The sequence below is a fragment of the Heliangelus exortis genome, chromosome 2, assembly GCF_036169615.1.
Source record: "Heliangelus exortis chromosome 2, bHelExo1.hap1, whole genome shotgun sequence".
Classification (NCBI taxonomy): Eukaryota; Metazoa; Chordata; class Aves; order Apodiformes; family Trochilidae; genus Heliangelus; species Heliangelus exortis.
In genome coordinates, this window is record NC_092423.1 from 122,353,906 (window position 1) to 122,375,738 (window position 21,833).

Sequence of the window (21,833 nt, forward strand, 5' to 3'; positions counted from 1 at the left end):
GGCATAACCTTCCCAATTAGACTATGTAAGGTGCCAACATGTTTTCAAGCAAGGCACTAAACCCACAGAGGACCATTCTTTAGACTGATCTTCAGTCCTAGCAAAGGTCAGGGTCATCAAGGTCAGTACACAAAGCTCAAGGTCTCAAATTCACAAGACAGAGACAGGTCTCACTTGCTGTACCTCAGCTTTTGCTAGAAGCATGCTAAGAAATGCAAATGTATTTCAGAAAAGGCTAATATTTAAGCATGATTCCTAGAAACAGTTCTTTAAATGGTAGCAACAACTGTTTCTTCCTTTCTCACAAGTCTTCAAAGAAGGAGGCTTAAAGTGTCTCCAGAACACACCTTTAGTGCAGTTAAGGATTGATTTCCAGGAGAAAACAACAATAAATCTTCCAAAATAATGCATTTAAATCATAAAACAGAAGAAGCCAGCTAGAAGCTGCAGTAGTTTCTGGCATTTAATCTATGTAAATTAAAGGCCAGCTTCTGTGGAGCAGAGGATCACACACACACATCCTTACATTAGGTTTGGGGTGTGTGTCCCCTGCCCAAGCCTGGGGATGAGGTCCCCATGCACCCTGGAGCAGGAGCTGGTGGGTAGGGTAGCAGGGACCCAAACACAGCCCGAGATGTGGGAGAAGTGGGGAGCACGACCAATACTATGCTCAGTCTTACTCAGTAAGAAGATGAGAAATGAGCAACTGCTTGGTAGGCAGCAACACAACCCCCCCTTGCCATTTCAAACACATCACTCTACTTTCTTCAGATATCCAGACAGTTATCCCTTTGGGATCCTTCTGCTTCCTGGTCCTTCAGGTAGCTCTGGAGGTGGTGACAGGCCACATGGCAGGTGGATGCATCCACACCACATCCCTCGCTTGAGGGCACTAAATTTGCATGGCACCTGAAAAGTCTGCCTAGGCAGTGGACACAAAAGGTTGTCACAACCCAGAGGACTAGAAAACAATACAAATACCTGCCAGGCAGGTACCAGAGCAGTGCTGGGAGAAGAGAAAGACAAGACCACGCTGCAGGTCTATCCTTCTTCTCACGACCAAATCCCCACTAAAAAAAAAACATTTTAAAAATAAAATAAAAAACCTTTTGGATCACAATGCTGCAAGTGGCTTTTTAAGGAGATGAAACACACAGTGTGAATGATGCTTCTAAGAGCTCATGACTCAAATCAAAGCACACTGCAGTAAAACAGCTTGTTTCTCCTCTCTGCCAAGACAGTGACATCCAGCAACAGGAAAGTATATAAGGCTCCTTCCCCCCCCTGCACACTAGGCTGATACTCCCAATGCTCCTCATCCCTAAACACCTCAGATGCTCAGCAAGTCTCTCCAGGGACCTCTGAGCCCAATCTGAGTGGTGCTATGGAAACAGCCTGCAGCAGCCTGTGATCCACACCTGAGGACTGGAGCCTGTCTGTGTTCAGGCATAAAACTAAGCTTTGCAAAGAGTAAATCAAAGCCCACAAAAGAGTCAGTAGGTTAGTTAAAAATAGGGATTGATTTGGGGGCTTCTGCTCTACCTTCAGCCTGCTCCTGGAGATCCCAGAGATGCAGGCAAAACACTTGAGCTGTGCTGAAGGAACTGTCTTCTACAGAACAATACTGCAACCAGAGAGCAAAACACACTCCAGTCTGTGTGTGCTGTGCCCATTTCATACCACTGACTCCTCTTTTGGGTTGCAAGTACTGGTTCCTACTTACAGGGCGACTTTAAAGATGCCTATGGGCAAGTCCTTGCTGTACAGCTCCACACCTGGGAGCCTGTGTGAGAAAAAACAGAACACATCAGGACCCTTGACTGCTCTGCAGAGACTACAGGCAACCAGAAGCTGCAATTCTAGAGGAATGTCCTTCTTCAAAGGCAGCCTTTATTGCCAATGGGTGCAGATATCCATTATTATACAAGTATCTCCAGGGACTGGACTGCTATAGAGCACAACAATGATCAGACAGCAATGACTCAAGTGGAAGCACCAAGGAGGTCCTTTCAATTCTGCTATTTTGATCAAAATCAACACTTGCTAATGCCATGATGTGATACATGTTCAGGTGGAACACAGTCAAAGAGAGAGGAATGAGTAGGGCTGCTTTTTGCTCGCCCTAGGACTCCTGCAAGAATTAAAGTACTTCAGAAAAAAAAAAAGTTAACAAAGCAAAACAGACACAAGCCACATCCCCAGTGCTCACAGCTGAAACAGTTTTGCCCTACTTAAGACCAGCTAAGAAGCATTACTTACAAAGCATCTTTTCAACATTTTTTAATTTTTCCTCATGAACCGAGATGATGCCAAGCATGGGCTCTGATCGCAGCGAAGCACAGGGGAAGGACCAGTCTGAAAACACCAACTCCAGCCCAGCTTGCCTCCCGTGGTACATCTTTTCATCGGGCTTAGGGGGCTCTGGTGAAACTCCACTCCCCTCTAGCTGCTAGGAAAGGGAAAGCAGAACAGGAAAAACGCTGTTCTGCCCCTCCCACCCCCCCTCAGCATGCTGCAGCTGCTCACCAGGCTGCTACCCCAGGGGACAATATTGCCATGGCTAGCAACAGCCCATAAGCTTTGAACCAAGCTTGCAAGGCCTCAGGACTAGAGGCTTGTCAGGCTTGCTCTGTCTGAACGCTTTGATTTGCCTGCAGCTTTGTTTTGCTTGGTGCATCTCTGAGAGCAGAAACACAGAATGTGGCAGCCCGGGCATGGTATGATAAGTAATAGGGCACAGGGCTGACACTGGAGACCTCACAGCTGTAAGAAAGTCAGCAATTGCCAATGGAGACCTGCAGCTGGACAAAACTATTTTAGAGGTAACAAAGAGAGCAAAGAAATAATATCTAAAATACAGAAACAGTACTTTAGATAATAGATTTGGATGCTTGCTGAGGAAAGAATGAATAAATGTGTAAAAAGCAAACATAGCAGAAGGACCCCAGTGGATCCTACAGCGAGAAACAGCCATCAACATTCTATTCCTTCCAGCAAAGGAGTCAAAATACTGATAGCTTGCTGTAATACCCCTGCCACCACCAAAGTGACACTACCAGCCTCAGAAGGTTGCTAAGTTGGGAAGGACGAGAGTAACACCAGGAAAAGGTGCAGAAACTAAGTGCATACAACATTACTTTTATAATTTTTAAGACTTCATCAGAATAGTCTTTTTCTGTAAGAAGATCTAAACTAATAAATCTCAAATTAGGTTGTTAAATTTTCTATTACACTAAATTATTTGCTTTCTTTTTAATGTATATTTATACACACACACACACACAAAGCGTGCTTCCTCTTTGCCTATGAGGTTTTTAAGCTCAGCACACATTTGTTGTGCTGCTGGTAGGCAGGAGGGGCAGTTCAGAAGCCTCTCATTCTGAACTGTGTGTGGCACTCTAGCATGTCCCTAGAGACTTCAGTTCTGCAGAAACCACCAGAGCACCCCAGGCTCAGCCAAGGCAGTGTATACATTTGCTGGAGCACTCCACTGTCAGCGAGCATCTGAGGATGTTTTTTTTTTGTTTTTTCACTCTGCTCTGTGCAATAGAGAAGTCAGCTTGTGAAACAGGAAAGCTGCCTCTTTCAGTGACAGTATTCACACCACAACAGTAGCACTGGCTCCTAGTTAGATAGCATCAATCCAACCCTTTCTGTTCGAGGGCAAGTAACAGCACAATGAGCATTTTTCTGCAAAACAGCATTTGCTTGCAGCCTGTGTAGTCTCTGCTGCACTGCCGGCACCCCCAGGGGCAAATGGCTCCAGGCTCATGCGAATGAAGGCTGCCACCACTTGTAGCTGCAACAGCAGAAAAATCCATACAGCTGTCTACACCTCTGCCAGAGAGAAGTGATTTCATAGCAGGGCTATGAATTTTTTTTTTCCTATTTGTTATCCTAGCTCTCGGTAGCACTGCCACTATCAGCAACACAGCTACACATTCTTTCAGCTCCCTTGACCAAGGGCAGAGGAGAAGGTGGAGCAAGAGGAAGTGGCCAGTGTCACTGAACCTCCAGGAGAGATCCAGAAAGTTATGGGTAGCTGCTCTAATACTACAGCTCCTTCCAAGAGAGGGTTTGTGATAGAAATTCCACCCTCAGAGACAAGGTTTTTTAATGAAAGCTCCCATACACACTCAAATATGAGGAACCTAAAATGCTTGCTACCTTTAACAGGAGAGAAAGCTGTCCCCCTGGAATCTTAATTGAAGCTGACACAGAGTGACAGTTTTGGCTCAAAAAGAGCATTTCAATTTAGTGCTTAATCTCACATAATGCATGCTTTCCCTTTCAGTTACCCTTTGTTTGACATTTTTTCTGCTTACTCACTGCAGGATATTAAAAGGACAATGGCAAACAACACCTTTCCTCTATATAGCAAAACTCAAATCAGAAGTGTCAACACAAAGACTCCAGTGGAGGCAACAGCAGGGTCATCGTTATCCTACCTGGAGGTGAGCTTCTTTTAAAAACATGAAAAAAACCCCACACCCACCAGACACCTGCTGCTGAGTTCAGTAACACTGTTGTTCCTTCCTATTAAACTAAGAATGGAGTTGTTCGGGCATTTTTCTTCTGAGAGCTGGTCAAGAAAACATTTGCTTTCAAGAAGACTCTCTGCACTGTACCTGTTGCCATGGAAACATCACTTTTTGAAGAGATAATGCTAACATCCTCCTTGCCTCTAGTCATGTCCAGCACCCTCAGGAATCAGCAATCCCCAGACTCACTGATTTTACATGGCAAACCTAGTCTCTTCACTTCACACAGGACTCCTCTGTCCTGGCTGAGGCGTTCCATCCCCAGGAAAATTGTCATGACCTCTTCCTATTAAAGGAGCAGACAGTTGTGAAGGAAGAGGACAAAGCCTCCCCAGCACCACAGCCTTTACTACAGGCAGGGCAGCCAAAGCAGCTTTTAGGGTGCCCTCACCCAGCAGGGTCACTGTATGGCAGAAAGCTTCAGAAGCTCCAACAACTGTTTCCCTCACCAGGCAGCTCCTCCCAGGACCATGCTGACTGAGATCTGGCTCACGAATCAGAGGCTGTTAGTCAAGGGCTACTGTATTTCTATTTAGCAGCTGCAGAAGACAAGAAAGAGAAGTGCATGTAGAAGATAGATGGGAGCAAGAAAATTAATACAAATAAGATTTCCAAGGCAGACTAGTGCACTACATGGTTACTACCAGCCCCTGCAGATGGAAGGTGTCATTCTCTGGAGCCTCCAGGCTCAGCTGAGAGCATCTCAATAGTGCTGGTGCCCAGGCCAGCTTTAGGAGAGGTGTTAACATATGGCAGCCAACCTCAGCCATAAAAACCAGCTGTTCCCACTTTACACACAAAGAAATCGGATCAAGCAGAGCACCAGCACAGTTCTTAAACCACAGATGAGGCACAGGGCTTTGTTTTGAGCCAGCAAGGTCAGAATGAGCTCCCCAGGCCTGTTGTTGCTTAAACGGGCAATTGCAGTGGGAGAATAGGGGACCCATGGGCTGCTTTGCAGGGCTTCAAAGTTCAGGAAACTGGAACAAACAGAACTTGCAACAGTTTAATGTCACTGGGATTTTAAAAGCCCCGAGCACTTACAGCTTGGAGGATCAAAGGAAGCAGATCCTTAGCTAAGCTTTCCCAAAAGTTCTGAGCTCAGGCTTTACTCGAGCTGGGTGAAGGGTTTTCTTGCCTGCATGTGACAGTACTGGTTGCAGCCAACAGGGACAGAAGATCCATGCATACCACAGACAAGCAAGAGACTCTTTCCACTGCTGGAAGAGTCAGGCAGGCTCCCTCCACCTCCTCTCAAAGCGGGTGCAAGCATGGATGAAGTGTTCAAGTGACCCTCCAATGCCCAAGCACAGGAGGGGACAGGAAGAGGTGACACTGCCCCAGCCTCCGGCTGACCACCAAGCACCAGTGTGTGGGCAGCTGGTTGTGCATCAGCTGCTCCAGCCTCCCTCCAACACAGCACACCAATCCCCTGGGCTCCAGCATCTCATTTCAGTCGTGCACTGGCTGAGGGAGGAGGAGAGCAATGCCATTAAATAACTCACATAACGTCACCCTGTCAAGGCAGTACCCTCAGCCTGAGACAGAACAATGAGATTTCCCCCCTTATTCCAGAGTTTTTCATGCAAGACAGTAGAAGCCTTGCTTCTATTCAAGGGACTTACTGGTGTAACTGTTCTCCATTTTTTTTTCCTTTCATCTTCATGTCACTGCTACAGACACTCAGTTCAGTGAAATCATTCTTCCTTTGCAGTTCTGACAAGAGCTGTCTGCTCTTATTTACTTAGGAGTGTTTGATTTCACAATTGCATGGTAAGGAAAAAAATTCTTACCTACAGTTACTGCAAGCACCTAGAGATAAAGAAAACAAATAAAGCGGTAGAAAAAGGTGCAGCTTTGTCCACTAGGACAACTGAGGAAATCTTGTACTGCTGCCAGCAACAAGTTCTTTTCTGCAAAGAAGGAACATTAAAGTCCATTTTGTCAGGCCCAGAAACCCAAGTGAAGGCTCCAGGAAAAGAAAGGTTGACATACTCTGTCAAGAAATCAGGGGTAGTGTTTTGGGACTCCTGAGTCCCACAAAGCTTTTGAAATACACCATGTTATGTAAGTGAAGAGTTAACAAAATGTAAGAGGAATCTCCCAAACACACTGTTGGAGATGTAGTATTACCAGATGACTGTGCTGAACATCTTCATGAGAGTGCTCAGTAGCATGGTCTCCTCATTCAGAGCACATCAGCACGTTGCTTCTACTGTTGGGGTTTCATCCTTTTTTGTCCAGTGGTGAACCATCCCAGCACTAACAGTAACAGCGGCAAGCCACAGAGACTCTTATTGCAAGCAGAAACAGGTACATTAGTTTTTTGGGTGCAAGAGAAGCCAGAATCTTTGTGAAAACACAACTGCAATTATCAGTCCATTCACTGAGTCCACAAAGTGGAAAGCCCAAGTTTTTGTTCATGCTGATTTAACACAAAGCAGTAAAAGAAGGGACTCCTCACCTCAGGAGAGTATTATATCCCTTTAGCTTGAGTGAACATTACTGCTTTGGTGCTTGAAATCACAAGCAAGAGACCCCACTTGCAGCCTAAGCTTTCCAAAACACATGGAGCACAGTGAGCACCATGCAGAGCAATACAGCCAGGCCAAATATCCCTTTCTTGAAAACAAAGACACCTCAAGTGAAAAACTGCTCAGTGATTCTAATTCTGCTTATGGTAATCTGATAACCACTGTCTAAGGACTGCTACCAAATCTGACTGCTCAATAGAGAGGGAAGACTTAAACACAGCACACATCTGGAGGATTAGCCTCATCTAGTTTGGCTGAAGTCTTAACTGTAATCTAGATTTTTTTTTTTTCCCCACACCCTAACTTTCTCTAGCTGAGAAAGCTGTCATCGTAACAATGAAACTGCAACCTCTGACTCACACTTTTAAGCAAATAATTTTCTGGTTAGGAGGCGGCAATTCAGGATGTTTAAGCCAGCCCCAGAGACAGGACCTTACAACTTGGATTTTAGCAAAGTAGGTGACTTTCATAAGTAATACCACATCATCAAGCACAGTGTCCAATGCAAGCACTTCAGTTTGCCAGGGAAATGGGTCTTTGAGGGCTAACTAGCAGGGTATTAGAAGCCATTGACAGAACAGGCACAAGTGTCTTGGCTATTCTAGATTTTCCTGCTGTACCTGCAGGTCTTCACCTCACCCAAAAGAGAAAATAGCATAATCACTGACAAAAATAAGACAGTGGAAGAAAGTGCTGCACTTTGCACCGTAATAGTCACATAAGTCACAGTTGATACACTATTCTGATACACAACACGAGGTACAGCACCCTCTTCATAGCAGTATTTATGCAAAAAATTAATACCATAGCAAAACAAGCCTCTAGAAAGCATCAACATTGTCACTAAAGTTTTTCAGAAGACCGGAGTATCTTACTTTCCTTTTTCACTAGAAGTTGTTCATGACCCTACAGTTTTAATAATGGTGTTTGTCTTTTAATAGGCTCAAACCAAGAAAGAACTTCAGGACAAATACTGAAATCTTTGTTAATGCTCTTGCAGTTGGAACTGAAATCCTGATCAAACTGACAGCTGTTTTCTGGCTGACTGGTTCTGTTTGTCAGTCCCCAACTATAGGGTGTGGGGCTTTGCTTATTTTTTTTTAAATTTGTATATATTGGACCTCAAAATGGTTGAAGGAACTGCCCTGAGGAGGTACAGCCCCACCCAAAATTACCTTATCCGAATAAGCCATTGCTAATTGCACAAGTGTACTACAGGAGCCTTGGAACACTTAAAAGAGGGCAAGGATAGATCAAGGTTGGTGCCTTAACCAGCTCACCTGGCAGAGGAGAGAGCTTGACTGCCTGGAGCCAAGGGTTACACCCCCAGCACCCCCTGTGCTTCCCACACTGCTGCCCACACAAGCACACACTCCCGACCCTCCCGAGCACACTGAGCGGAATCGGTCCAAAGGCACCGATGCTGAGCTGGGCCGAGCACACTCAGAGTAGGTTGCTGACCGTGGCCTGCATCACCCCCAACAGTGGAAAGCAGGTGGTGCGCAGTTCAGTAACACCATCATGTAACACCATCAGTAACGCTACCCAGACCCCGACTGCCGCCTGGATCAGCAGGATATGTGCATTACACCTTCATGGGAGATGCCCTCAGAGCAAGGCGTCCTGCTTTGCCCGCATTCAGGTCAGCCGCCATCAAGGCACCAACTACGCTCTTGGGCAGCAGTCCCAAGGTTTTATTGTTTTAAATGAACCACAAAGTTTTAAGGAGAGCATTGTAACAGCAGCAGCGGTAAGAGCCTTCCCCGCGCAAAAAGCACACCGGGGAATCACCGTCGCCTTCCGCAGCCGACGGAGCCACGCAGGCGACCGCCCGGAGGTGCCACCCCCTGGTACCGCTCAGGAGCCATGAGGCAGCTGCCAGCTGCTGGGACAGAGCGAATGAAGAGGGAATAAGCCCCACTAACAGTGCTGCTTATTCAAAAAAAGTTACACGCTGCTAAAAAGGAAGCGCTCTACTTTTACTCCTGGCTCAAACCAGAAAGTTTATTGTCCCCTCCGGGAAGGCCGGGATGTACCGCCTGTGCCCGAGGACTGGCGGCACTCATGGCGGAGCGAGCCCCGGGCTCTGCCGCCCGCCCCGGCCGGCAGCCAGCACCCGCCCCCCGGTTCCGCATTTTCCGAGCTGAGGAAGCGGCGGCGGCAGCCGCAGCCTTGCGACAGGCCGGGGGACCCCTCCCGGGATCCAGCGGAGCCACCTCGGCGGGCGCGCTCAGCTCCCACGCCGGCCACGGGAGTTAGCTCGCGAGGGGATTCGCCGGGAACACGGAGGGGGACACAAGGTGCGCCGAGCCTGGCCCGAGGCGGGCTGGGCTGGGCTAGGCAGGTCCGGGTCGGGCGTGCCGGTGGCGGAAGGGCAGCGAGAGGAGCCACCGTCCCTCCACCGCACGGTAGCCCGGCCGCACGCCCGCCACCCGCCGCGCGGGGCCGCCTCAGGCGAGCCGAGGTGCGACGGCAGCGCCCGCCCCCACACCCTACCTTGGTCCCTGGGGGGCTCCATAGCGGCCCCGGCGCCGGTCCCGGCTCTCCTCGCCTCGGCTCAGCAACAGCCGCCTGCCCCCCCCCTCCCGCCGGCGGCTGCTTGGCAGCGGAGGCACCGCCCGCGCTCCGGGAGGCGGAGCGGCATCACGTCAGTCAGGGGGTCGCCCCGCCCCGCCCAGGTGAGGCATCCCGGAGAGCCCTGCCCGGCCCGGCCCGGCCCGGTCCCCCTGCTAGAGGGGTATTGCGGACCCCCACCCGATCCCCGGACCCGGCCCGGCGCTGTTTACGTTTGGAGCGCTGAGGATCTCAGAACCCGCCGGAGGATTTGATGGGGTATGGCGTCTTGGCGACGGCAGCGCTTGCAATCCGGTACGAGGAGTCTCAAAGCCGGACCTCGGGGCCGGTCCCGCCACAGCCACAGTTTCTCCAGGCGTGGTGCTGTCTCCCCGGCCCAGCCCTGTTCGGTAGGCAGCTTTCCTCGGTGCAGGCAGGAAGGGGCTGTGGAGCCCCAGGGAGAGATGCCCTGGTGGTGTTGCCGAAGCCTCCGTTGTCAGCGGTGCTCCCTCCTGCGTGTTACGTGTCCGCTGGCAAAGCATGAGCCCCCTCTTCCCCCCCCGCCCCCCGCCGTAAACGGCAACGCGTTGCAAAAATTAAACTCTGAATTTATTTTTTGCTTCCGAGGTTTCCCCCGTGAGACTTAGTCTAAGACTTTTAGCAGCTGAAAACCACCGGGTTTCCAGCAAGCTGGACGCTTTCTATTAAAATAAAGCTAAGTGCAAAGAAGTTTTCATTTCGAAGTTTGCCCGGCAAGCTGCTTTGCCGGGAAGACTACCGGGAATATTAAGCTATCAAGTAGATCTTTTACTCCACCCTTTTCAAAACCCTGGCCGTGACATCTATGGATTCGTTTGTTGGAAAAGATCAATGTTTGTGCAGAACGAGCAGCAAGGCCTCCGCAGCGTGGGGCTGTGTGAATGGCCAAATTGTCACCAGCCTTCAGCATGCGTGGTCACATGCTAAAGCAGAGCACAATAGCGAGCCAGGAGGTGCCAACTCAGGATGCCCTTGCTTTGGATAGCAAACAGCTGCAGCAAATCCAGGTATTTTTCAATCTGTGAAGTAGCTGAGGAATGCCAGCTTTTGGGTGCCCTCCCTTTAGGGTTAAGGAATGCTTGCTCATATGCTTTAATCAGCATAGCTGCAGCAGGATGTTGTTATAACAGTGTTGTAAAAATAGCAAGCAGATCTGAATATTTCCCTGCATGTTTATACCTTGTTTTATCTCCTAGCACAGAAATTAATTTGCTCAAATATACAAGTCTCACCACAAGCTCAACCCACATATCTCAGTTAAGTTTTATGAGGGTTTCAAAAAATAAACTCAAATGGATGTCTGAGAAGGTATACCTGCTTTTTTTTTTAAGGAAAAAAATTATAGCTTTTTTCCCCCACAGTACTCCACTTGAAATCCCAAGCTTTCCCACTGAGTAGCTGATATGTGATACATGATCTGTAATCACAGTGATAGAATATCAACAGCATTAAAATTTGCCTCCCTTTGCAGCTACTTCCCACTAGCAGCAGCCCTGGGAGCCCTAAAACGCCTGTCAGGAAACAACTTGCAGAGCAGTGAAGCTGTCAGCATCTCACAACTTCTTTTAGGGGCAGGGATAATTCACCAGCACATTCCAAAAAGCAAGAGCTCGTGATCAGTATCTGGTGACCTGATTCAGTATTCTCTGACAGTGCAACTCCCACCAGCCCAGGTGAGTCCATGGCACTGCCCTGACTTGGTCATCACCCACCCTGCTGAGGAATGCCACGTTGAGTACAGGTGTAGCCTTAATGTGTACAACCTGCACCAGTTTTGCTGAACTCAGTAAGTTTATTAACCCCCACTTCCCAGTCCCCTTAGGCACAGTGCAGTTCAGTTTCCCCAACAGCTCTGTTGCCACCCAGAGTGGCAACGGGGCAACTTGTGGGATCAGAGCTCAGCCAAGTCCCCAGCTGTCTTGTGTGAAAAGATTTTTCCTAAGAAGACACTCAAAACCCACCATCTCCAAATAGGGTGACATATTCCCTTTTTACACACAGCCTCAACTAGAGAGGAGACGGAATTGTTGTAATGAGCATCTGTTACTCAAACCAATGCCTGTTAAAAGCAGTCTGAGTGTTGCTTACGGTCTCCAATTGTCATCATAGAATATAAACACATGATCTGAGAAGAAAAGACTGAATCTGTCCTGAAGGTCTTCTTGTATTTACAAAAAAAGACAAAAGTGAAGGCCACTGGAGCTAGGGGTGTACTGAGCTACTGAGCTCTGTGCCCATGACTTCCTGTTTCCTTCAGTCACTTTTAAAGATAAAAATAAATGTACATGTATAGAAGGCAAGACTTTTTGGCCTTCAGATTGCCTGCCTCAATACAGGACTTCAAAATACTTTGTCTAGAGGGGGCCTGGGCCTGTCCCATGCAAGGGACATCTATCTTATGGAAATACAAGGAAGAGTGGCAAGTGCAGAAAGAGCTCACATTATAGCTGTGTGTCACATTCCATTTCACACTGAAACACTTGAGCCTTCCTGTCCTCTGCCATACAGATAGGCCAGATCTCCTGCTGTGTAGCAGAGCCCCCTTTTTAAAATATATTCCCTGTAGATCAGCTGTTTATTGCAAATAACAGGCAAGGCAGTCAGAAGTGAATAAAAGTCAAGGTTTCAAAGAATTAATACTGCCAAGGTCATTGAGGAATACAGATTTAAGACAATTAATTATTTTTCAAAGAACCTTGATGCTCTTTAGCTTTCCGGCCATAGCTACAAATGCAATTGCCTCCAAATTACACTGAGCTGAATGGGACAATGATAGTTTATACTAGTCCAGGGTAGCTGTTTTGCTCATCTAATGGCAAACACAGACAAGACTATACAACTAGGAATGTGCTAGGTGGGCTGTCTACTGAGAAACCCAAGTCCTGAAGCATTTTAGACCTGCATCATGTAGGCTGCATAACCTCAAGAGCAGAAAGTGCTAAGGAAATCAGTCCCCAATTCCTTTGCCTCACTAGAGCTGTAGTACTTTACTTGACACAGAATGTCCTCCATTCATTCACAGCTTTGAGTCATTTTCCAACTGAAACCTGTGTTCAAGTCCCTTTTCTAGGTGGGGAATGAATCCCTTGTCTCCCATAAAGCTGTCCCAGGCTCAGGGGGAACCACCCTGCTGTGGGGTAGGAAGGGAGTTCAGTTCCTTCAGTGGAAATGGTTCCACTGCACATGAATAATTAATTCACAGGATCAAGAGTCTGACATTAAATTTTAGTGAGAGAAAAGCCTAGTCACTCAGCTACATCCCACTAACATTATTACTGTTCAGTGTGACATAGCTAAACACATAGAACCCATTTTTTCCTCCCTGCATTACAGCCCTGATAGCAGGGCAGTATTCAGCTGCTTGCTGGCTCACCTGGTAGCTCCTTCCTCATCACCTGCTGGCTTGGGCGCTCTCCAGCAAAGTGCAAATTCAAAATCCCTTCAGTGGGGGAGACAGATACATACTGAACCAACGGTGTCACAGGTAATTAAAAACTGTAGCTACTCAATTAGCTTGTATTTGTCATATCTTAGATGAGTATGAGTGGGGTATTAAAATAAGGAAAACAGACAGCACACTCCCTCTATGCTATTTCCTGATGTTTTAGGCATACCCTGAAAGCACTTCCTGGATCAAAGTCCTGACAGCCAAAGAGGGATGTACTTTAAGTCAGAAATCCTATGCAACATGTCCCACCTAAGGCAGTATTTAGAAACCCCTACAAGCAGCATTGCTTGTGGCAAATTAACTCTGCCATCAAAAAGAGGTGCTGAGTACCTCTTTGAGGCCGGGTATCAGCTGACAAGCAAGTCAAAGAGTCTATAGTTTTGACCCACGTCCTGCTAAAGCCCATTGTGGAAAATAAATCTTTCACACCTCACAGTGTCTACAGGTCAAGATCATACCAAAGTACACGCTGGAATAGATAAGCAGATGCCTAGTGGGATTCCAAAATCCTACCTCCCCACAGGCAAAGTACAGCACACTGCTGAAAATATCTGCAGATGCCTTTCTACCCCTTTAAATACCCAAGTGTCAAGTCCAAGGTCACTTTTGCAAGTGGGAATTAAACTGATTTGGTTAAGGGCTGTAGAAAACAATTACTCCACAGTTCTAATCATTTGGTTGTCTATATATAGGGCAGGGCTGTTAGAGATGGCTCCAAAAGGAGCTGGAGATGTTCAGCAGAGTACTGAAGCTTCCCTGAGCATTGCACGGTGGTAAGACATTTATTTGTCTGGAGCTAAATGCCAAAATTCCTACAGGAACAAAACCTTCCATCAAACGACCAGGCTTGATGACACCCACCAGCACAAAGCTCATTTCCTGTAACTAATCAGACTGGGTGCATGCAAAAGGCTGTTAGCTGGGAATTCGTGCCTCCCAACTGTTCATATCAGTTCATAACACTCACTCTGTACAGCTGTTAGCAAGTGTGGGATAAACAGATTCGTGCGGGGAGGGAGGTAAAAAAATCAAAATAAATAAATTAAAATCAAGCCCTGTGTTAAATCAAGCCCTGTGTTAAATCCTGCAGAGGCACTAGAGGGAGAGCTAGAGCACCTCATGGATTTGCATTTGGTCTGTGTCCTGGTTGTTTCATCATTTCCCGGTGGAGGAAGAGTACCTACGTGTTTATTTTAATTAAGACCCAAAACTCATAACAAGGCTTATTTTATATGAGGGAGAAGAAGTTTGGCATAGATACACACACAGGCGCACGAATGCTGTAAGCTTCAGCACGTGAAAGGCAATGATATAATGCAACCATTAATTAAATGTTAATGTCACTATTTTTCCCTTTTGCAAAGTTCCTAAAACTCGTGTATATCTAGGAACACTTTGTGTTTCTCCTTTTCTTCCCCCCTTTCCGATCCCTGCTCTTTACTTTCTCTTGTGAGCAGAATAAATGTTTCTAACTTCTCATTACATACTTAGTTTTGTACCACAGCTTCCTTTGACAGCATTTGCTCAACTACAACTCAAGGAATTATGTGTTAAAGTATATTCAAGACATAAACATTACTGGGAGCACAGTCCTTTCTTTGTCACATGCATTACCATCTGCAGCAAGCACCTTTATTGCTGTAGTAAGTAAGCTGTGCATAAAGCTTGAGCTAAACTACATCCATGACAACTAATTGCTGCTAATTAGTCACAAAAGCTGTATTTCTGAAAATGTACTAAACGGAATATTTTCACGTTCTAAAAATTGATCCTGGGAATAGAATGAGGTCATGTCTGCAGTAACTCACAACTATTTTAAGGCTGCAGTGCTGTACAGTCACTACATAGTAATTAAGACAGAGGATCTACAATTGCTTTTCAAACTATAGTTAACTATCAGTATACTCTTGTGAGATGACTAGGTACTACCAAGATGGCTTTATTATTGGTAAAGTGAAACACAAAAATTATAAATAATTTGCTAGAAGCAGACAAAAAAAAAACCAAAACACCAGAACCAAAAGACCAAAAGAAATACATAGGAGTCCAACTAAAAGGTTACAAAAGAGAAAAAAAAGCTGGCACAGTTAACTAAAACTGCTGCAAATTGTTTACGGATTTTGAAAGCAGAAAAAGACTATTGCGAAAGGCTGCTCACTTGCATAATGGAAGCTGTAGAACTGTAGAACTCCAGCCTTTAAATTCCCTCAGTAGACGTTTTTTCTTTTCCTATTTTTCAAACAAGAAGTCAAGCTTTGTAGTTCCCTGATAATGTGGCATCCAGCCTCCTAGAGAGAGATGATCTTTGGTTCAGGATTCTAATATATCACTGTTTTCATTGATAAGGCCTTTCACTGAGCTAGCCAGTGTAAGGGGAACACAAGAGCAGCAAATTAAACTACAAACGCTGAGCTTAAAGATTCATTCATCTCATTAATCTTTTACAAGTAACACTGTCTGCTGCCAGAACCCAGTCTGTAGGTGGTTCTAGCACAAGCTCATTTAGAAATACGTTTCCAACATGAGATGCACAAAGCAGATATAACTTGTGTAAGTTATTTTTTCCTTCAGACTGTTGTGAAGCCAACTACTCTACATCTCTTAACATCGTTCCTACCTGAGCTTACAAAGCTTGTTTTGAAACTCCTTGCAAAATCCTGCCTTGAAATTTCACCAAAGCAGAGAGGCTGTACTTCCAGTTTCAGCCACAACGAAGCATATAAACCAGACCTCCTCAGTTTCTTTCCCACCATGTATGTATTTGTTTAAAACCAGCACCGGGTTTAGCTCATTGCTCAGCGAGCCTGAACTCCTACCAGAAGATCTCAGAAAAGAAGTCAGCCACCTCCCTCCCAGCAGCAGCGAGGAGGCACAGATGTGGTTCTGCAAAGACAACCGCCCGCTGTCCCCAGCTCAAGCGGGTTTTGGTTTTACTTCTTCTCTCATCAAAGAGAAAATCCAGGCACTTGCTTCATTTGCAAAACCCTCTATATTTTGCACCTAAATTGTGCATCAGTGTCTGTGCTAAATTCAAAGATGATGGTGCTTGTATTTGCCCACACCATCACTGGGGCTGTGCGTGTGTAAGCTACAATCAAGCAACACCTCTGGCTGATTGCAAGCAGTTACCTCAACAGTAACTTAAGGGAGAAAATGTGCCTCTTAGGGTAGTATCCTGCCCTTCTACAGCACGAGCAAGGCCACATCTAGATGTCTAAACCCTCATTCCAAATTTTTGCAGCTCTCAGCTCTTTCTTGCAGCTCAAGAGCTCCAGCATCAGTCCTCACGACAGCAGCAGCTCTTCAGATGGATAAACAAATATGTGAACTGGGTCAATAGCTGTGAAACCTCTGTGCCTGAAAAAATTCCCCTACTCTCCTGAAACTGTACTTTTGCATCATATGCTTTTCATTCCTATTACTTCATTAAATAAACAGTCAGAATTTCTAGTATGAATCTGATAAATAGACAGACTTGGTTTCAGTACAGGTTCTGCTCCCTGCACAGCAGCAGAGGCTGTTGAGCATTCTTAGGGTGCTGTCAGCAGGGTGGTTTTCCTTCATGATGACTTTGCATGGAAGCCCTTGCAGGCATGTTGATGTACCACACTGCAAGAGGCTGGCTGCCTCTTGGTGCTAGCTGGAAGTGGCTGGAAACTAAATCATTTACATCTCTTTCCAGAACTCACAGTGTGCAGTACAGCAGGGGATGGAGCTACAATCTGGGTTTGTTAAACCTCCACATCTCCCTCTGCAATGTAGCCATTCACACACCTGTCCCAACCCCTCCTGTGCACAGTTATTTTTCCAGGCATCAAGTCCCAGCTGCTCCATTTTTCCCTCACACAACCTCGAGCGCACAAAGTCAGTGCAACTCAAGTTATTCTTATTTCCCACATCCTCAGAGTTGAGTATGGCAGCAATGGGATCTTGGTCAGGTTTCCAGAGACAGGACCCAGCAATGCAAGCCAGAACTTGGGTCACAGCCTTGTCCTTTTAAACCTCTGCCAGGTGGGTACATTGGGCTCCTTCCTTGGAGCAGTGATGTGGTACCCTTAATGCACTCACTTTGCACTGTGGTAAGGGACTACTGCCAAGGAAAAATTTATACTCCATTCTGAAAAGTGCTCCTCAGCACCAGTACGGAGGTCTTAGAAGATGGACAGGTGCCTGTTCTTTTTCTTCCTTTGAAAAACTTGGTAGGTACCCCCTTCCACACAACTAGGAAAAATCAATGCATCACAGCCCAGCTACCCACACAGCTCTTGAGGTGTTGTAGTTTGAGGATATAAAAGAGTGTGTGAGTTTAAAAGCCATAAGGCAACATGTCCTGCAGTTCACCTCCTAACACACCCATGATAATTAATCATTTAATCAGGTACCTGCTTACCTAGGTGAAGAACTACTGTTTGCAGCTGTACTCTCTGAACACTGGACTCTGGATTTTTATTTCTCTTGCAATGACAGTACACAATGGTGCCTCCAGTGTGCTTTCTACTTAATGTATTATCCACTGCTGTCAACTTAAAATAGCCTAGGACGAAATTTATTATTTCTTTTGCAGGTCTTCTATGCTTTATCCTTCAGGTTTATGAAGTAAAACATTAGATGGCTTTGTGTTTTCAGTCAATTTCAGCATTAAATGAAAATATCACAGATAACACACCTCATTCTCTTCTTCTGTATACCAAGATACAGTCAGAGTCAACAAATCGGTGTGAAGTATTCACTGCTGTCCAAAGAGAAAATGAGAGGGGAATTGGGCTATCTATATAACACGAGTCTTGAAGAAATTAAAAACATGCTGCACATTATTTTTCCTTATCGAACAGAGCAGTGACAAAGAGGTTTATTTAATTGTGAAAAATCAATTAAGTCTTGAAGATATTTCCTTCTCCTGTGACAAAGCTTGATTTTGTGCAGAGTATTTCTTTCAAACCAGAGTCCTCAAGGGCCTTGCAGTGTTAAATACATCAGCTGAGGAACTAAATAATAAATAAGAAAAGGAAAAGGCAGACCTTTTAGCAAAGCTTTCCTCATCTCTAAGTAGTCATTTCTTTCATTTTTAAAGAGGATGTACACTCCCCTCCCCCCCCAAAAAAAAAAAAAAAAAATTAAAAAGTAACTTCTTAAGCTGGCTGATGATAAATACTCCACCTATTTATATGCTCTCTGTATCTGCACACAAACGTATACAAGAGGAGGGGTGGGTGCTGAGGAAATCAGTTTACACATGGATGATTGCCGTGGTTTTTACTTGCCTAATTGCTTGGCTCTCCCAGCACCGGTTTCTGTAGCAACTGCCACCTCATGCTGCAATTATGCTGTCTCGCAGTCACCTGGCACCCTTTGGAAGGGACATATGCACATTTATCAGAGCGGGGGGAAATGCTGGTTCCTTCCACGTGATGTTTGTCTGCTTCACCCCAGAACACCCCCAGGTGCTGTGCAATTAATGTTTAGAGGGGCTGTAGTTCAGCAGCCTGGTCTGTTGACAGTGAATTCCCTTCTCGCTGCTCATTATGCGGTGCTTGCAGCCTCCCAGCCTGCAAACCAGATGGATCCCCCACCCAGAGCAGAGCAGGAGGAAAGCAGAGGACATCAGACCAGAGAGCAGAGACCTGTGAGACCAGCAGCCAGAGGGAAGCATCCCAAGATGGCTCTGGAGGGGTAGAATAAAAGATACAGCTCCAGTAGTCTTCCTTTCTCACAGGACTTCATACATAGCTTTTCTTAATTTACCTGGTCTTTTCTTCTTCAGGGACAACAGGACAATAAACACTAAAAGGAATTGGCAAAAGCATCCCCTTTCACAGTGTTAGTGCACTTGTGTGTGCTGGGAAAGTGAGCAGTGCAAAAGAGCTGATGTGCTCTCCCTAAATAGCCACCTTCTTATTGTTGAAGACAGGATAAAAGCTCCAAAATTGTGAAAATGGCTATGATAAAATGGTATTTCACATCACTGTGACACAGTGCTGGCCTTGTCTAGATTGCATGCACATTAGACTCAAAACAGCTTGACTCTATAAAGAAAAGAAAAAGAAAAATCAAAGTGACTACCAATTCATAATCAAGAACTGGGAGGCAGTGGGGCTTGGAGGAAAAACACCTAATACTATGGCTCACACATCAAGCTGCAAGACCTGCTTACCACAAATCTCATGCCTTATGCTCAAAATTAGTTTTCCAAGCCTGTTAGTTTTGATTTCCAGATCACTCCTACAAGCTTACTGCTATTATCTCTACTCTTGTTGTGCTGTCACCCTGTTGTGCCACGGCAGCCTGAAGGACTTGCTGTGCCAGACCACTGTGGTGACCCCAGGTAAGCTCTCCAGCACCAAGCTTTCAGATTTTCAGTAATGTAACTGTAGAGCAAGGAATTAAATGCAGGCTGTAAAATCTGCCCAAGGAAGAGCATAAATACAGAGCACAGTGTGAGTCCCAGGCTTGCACAGATACACATGGTCAGTCCCTGAACTAATCGGGGTGTGCCTCCTTGACACAGTTTTGGTGGTGTTTCCATTATGCAGAGAGGTGTGTTTGCTTTCTGTGAGGTACACGCTGCAACAGGAGATGTCAAAGTGGTCTCCACACAATTCATCACAACTGAGTTAAAAATTGAGTTCTATAAAGCGGGTCAATCTGAGAGCGTTTATTCACACAAGAAAAGGACTGACGCTGATGGCTCTAAGATATCTGTTTATTATTTGATATCTGGAAGGTAACAAGCACTGCTCTCAAACACTGCTATAGTCCTGTGTTTTGCCCAGGGTCACCCACAAACCTGGAGGGGTGGCTTTGAGATTCACGGGTCCCACTTCCCTTCTCTCTCTCCACTGGCGTTGTGCCCTTACAACCACTGCAAAGGCCACGGTGGAAGCAGAGACTATTTGCACACATGACATTGTTTCACTGGAAACTCGTGAGTATACTTACACGTGACATTACATGACAGATGAATAATACTTCAAATAAAAACATAACCCAGTCAGTGTCTTCAGCCTGTTGTTTTTTGTAACACACTTTATCCATGTCACGAAGCTGTCAAAAGCTATAAAAAGCGCTGAAGGAAAACACAAAAGCCATTTTCCCAAGTCTCTGATCTACATAATAGGAAGATACTAACACAGAGATATTAGCCCAAGATATTGCTTCTTCAAAAGGTACATGGATTTTAACTTGACTGAAGTGTTTAGAAAACACTTAGTGGACAATTTTTTTAGCCACTATGAACAAGCATAATTTATACTGACTTCAGCTTAAACAAGCTGACTTACTGAGGATGCAGGATAAATACTGGCAAATCTGCTCTTATGCATTGGAAATAACAAGCTGGGCAGAAACAGCTTCATTGCGTGACCACACAAGGCCAATGAAGTCTCACTTGAGTTTTTAATTGGAGGGAATATTAATGAATAGAGTTAAATCCTTCTCTGGAAAGCCAAAAGTGGCTCAGGGTGCTGTGAGGACCTCAATGCTGCTTCATGAGAGGACAGCGCTCACCGACATGGAGCCAGGATGCTGAGCAGCCTGGTGCAGGATCAGGTCCAGGGCAGTGACTCTGGTCAGACACAGCCCTGGTGATCATCTATCTAGCAAGTCTCCAGTGGCAGGACATGTCCTAGGGCAGGCCAGGAAGCTGTGCCCGTGGAGCTGGGTCAGGGCCAGAATTGTGGGAGCAGGAACTGTGGTGCAGGCACCACTGTGGCACAGCAGTGATGTAGCACAGGCAGCAGGCAGGGATAAAACCTCAGCTAAAAAGCAACTCCCCCAGTGCAGGAGGAGCAGGTCCTGGCTTCTGTGCTTCTTCCCAACAGCCCTTATCAGAGGAGGAGCTGACCTTGGATGCAGCCAGCTACAGTCCAGAAGGCCATGTGCCCAGTGCCCCATCAAGGAGGTTCAGTTTTTGCATTCCCATTTTGAAACATAATTTTCCCCATCTTCTCCTAATCTCCTTGGACAGATAGCAGCAGTCAGAAGAGAACTGTATCTCATTAGTGTCAATTTTCCAAACCTTCATCAGGCTAATTGCTGAGTGATTTTGTGATAAAAGAAGAAAGAACATTTTAATTTCAAGACTAAAACTGACAGATTAGGAGAAAATAAGCTTAGATAAACTATCATTAAGATCTTTGTAACACTCTGCTCTTTCTTCTTTGCAGGAACATGAAAACTGAGGGAGTTATTCTTGTAGATTAAAGTAATCCATTTAGATGAGCTGGTCTGACCCTGCCAAAAAAAAAAAAAAAAAAAAAAAAAAAACCCACACCAAAAAACCATGAAATATATGTTATTGCTACTTTGCTTCCACTACTAATCCAATCTGCTACCTTGTCTGAACTATGTGAAGGGACCATGCTGTTATTGTGGCTTTAATACTGGCTGAGGACAAGTATCTGAAACAGGCTTGAAGTGGATGGGCAGCCCTGCAGCTTCCCTCACCCCTTCGAAGTTCCCTGCACAGAGACCCCAAGGAACAGCTCTGCACAACAGTTCTGGCCCAGACCCAGCAACACTGTATGGAAATGTGTATGGTACAAGCTCTCTTTCCCCATTCTTCTACACAAATGGTAGCACCTATGGAAAGGGGAAGAAAATCTCTGTTTAATGGCATTGCTTTCATTTTATTTATTTTATACTCTGTGCTGGCGGAAATGTGTGTGGTGATAAAAAATAGTAATGGGGAAGACAACAGGCACATTGAGAGACAGAGAGGGG

At 45.8% G+C, this 21,833-nt stretch overlaps 1 protein-coding gene across 4 annotated transcripts in view; it reads right to left on the reverse strand.

Annotated features, from left to right (window-relative positions):
* The window catches only part of TPD52 (tumor protein D52), a 149,777-nt gene that overhangs the window by 110,170 nt on the left and 17,774 nt on the right, over positions 1-21,833 (reverse strand). Inside the window, exon 2 of one of the 4 annotated variants that reach the window (XM_071737832.1) lies at positions 9,572-9,656. In XM_071737832.1, the coding sequence (XP_071593933.1) occupies positions 9,572-9,593 (22 nt within the window). In that variant the 5' untranslated portion in view covers positions 9,594-9,656. Of the gene's footprint in view, positions 1-9,571; positions 9,710-9,861; positions 10,130-21,833 lie in introns of those variants that run through there. The other 3 variants (XM_071737835.1, XM_071737833.1, XM_071737834.1) reach the window with 3 other exon arrangements.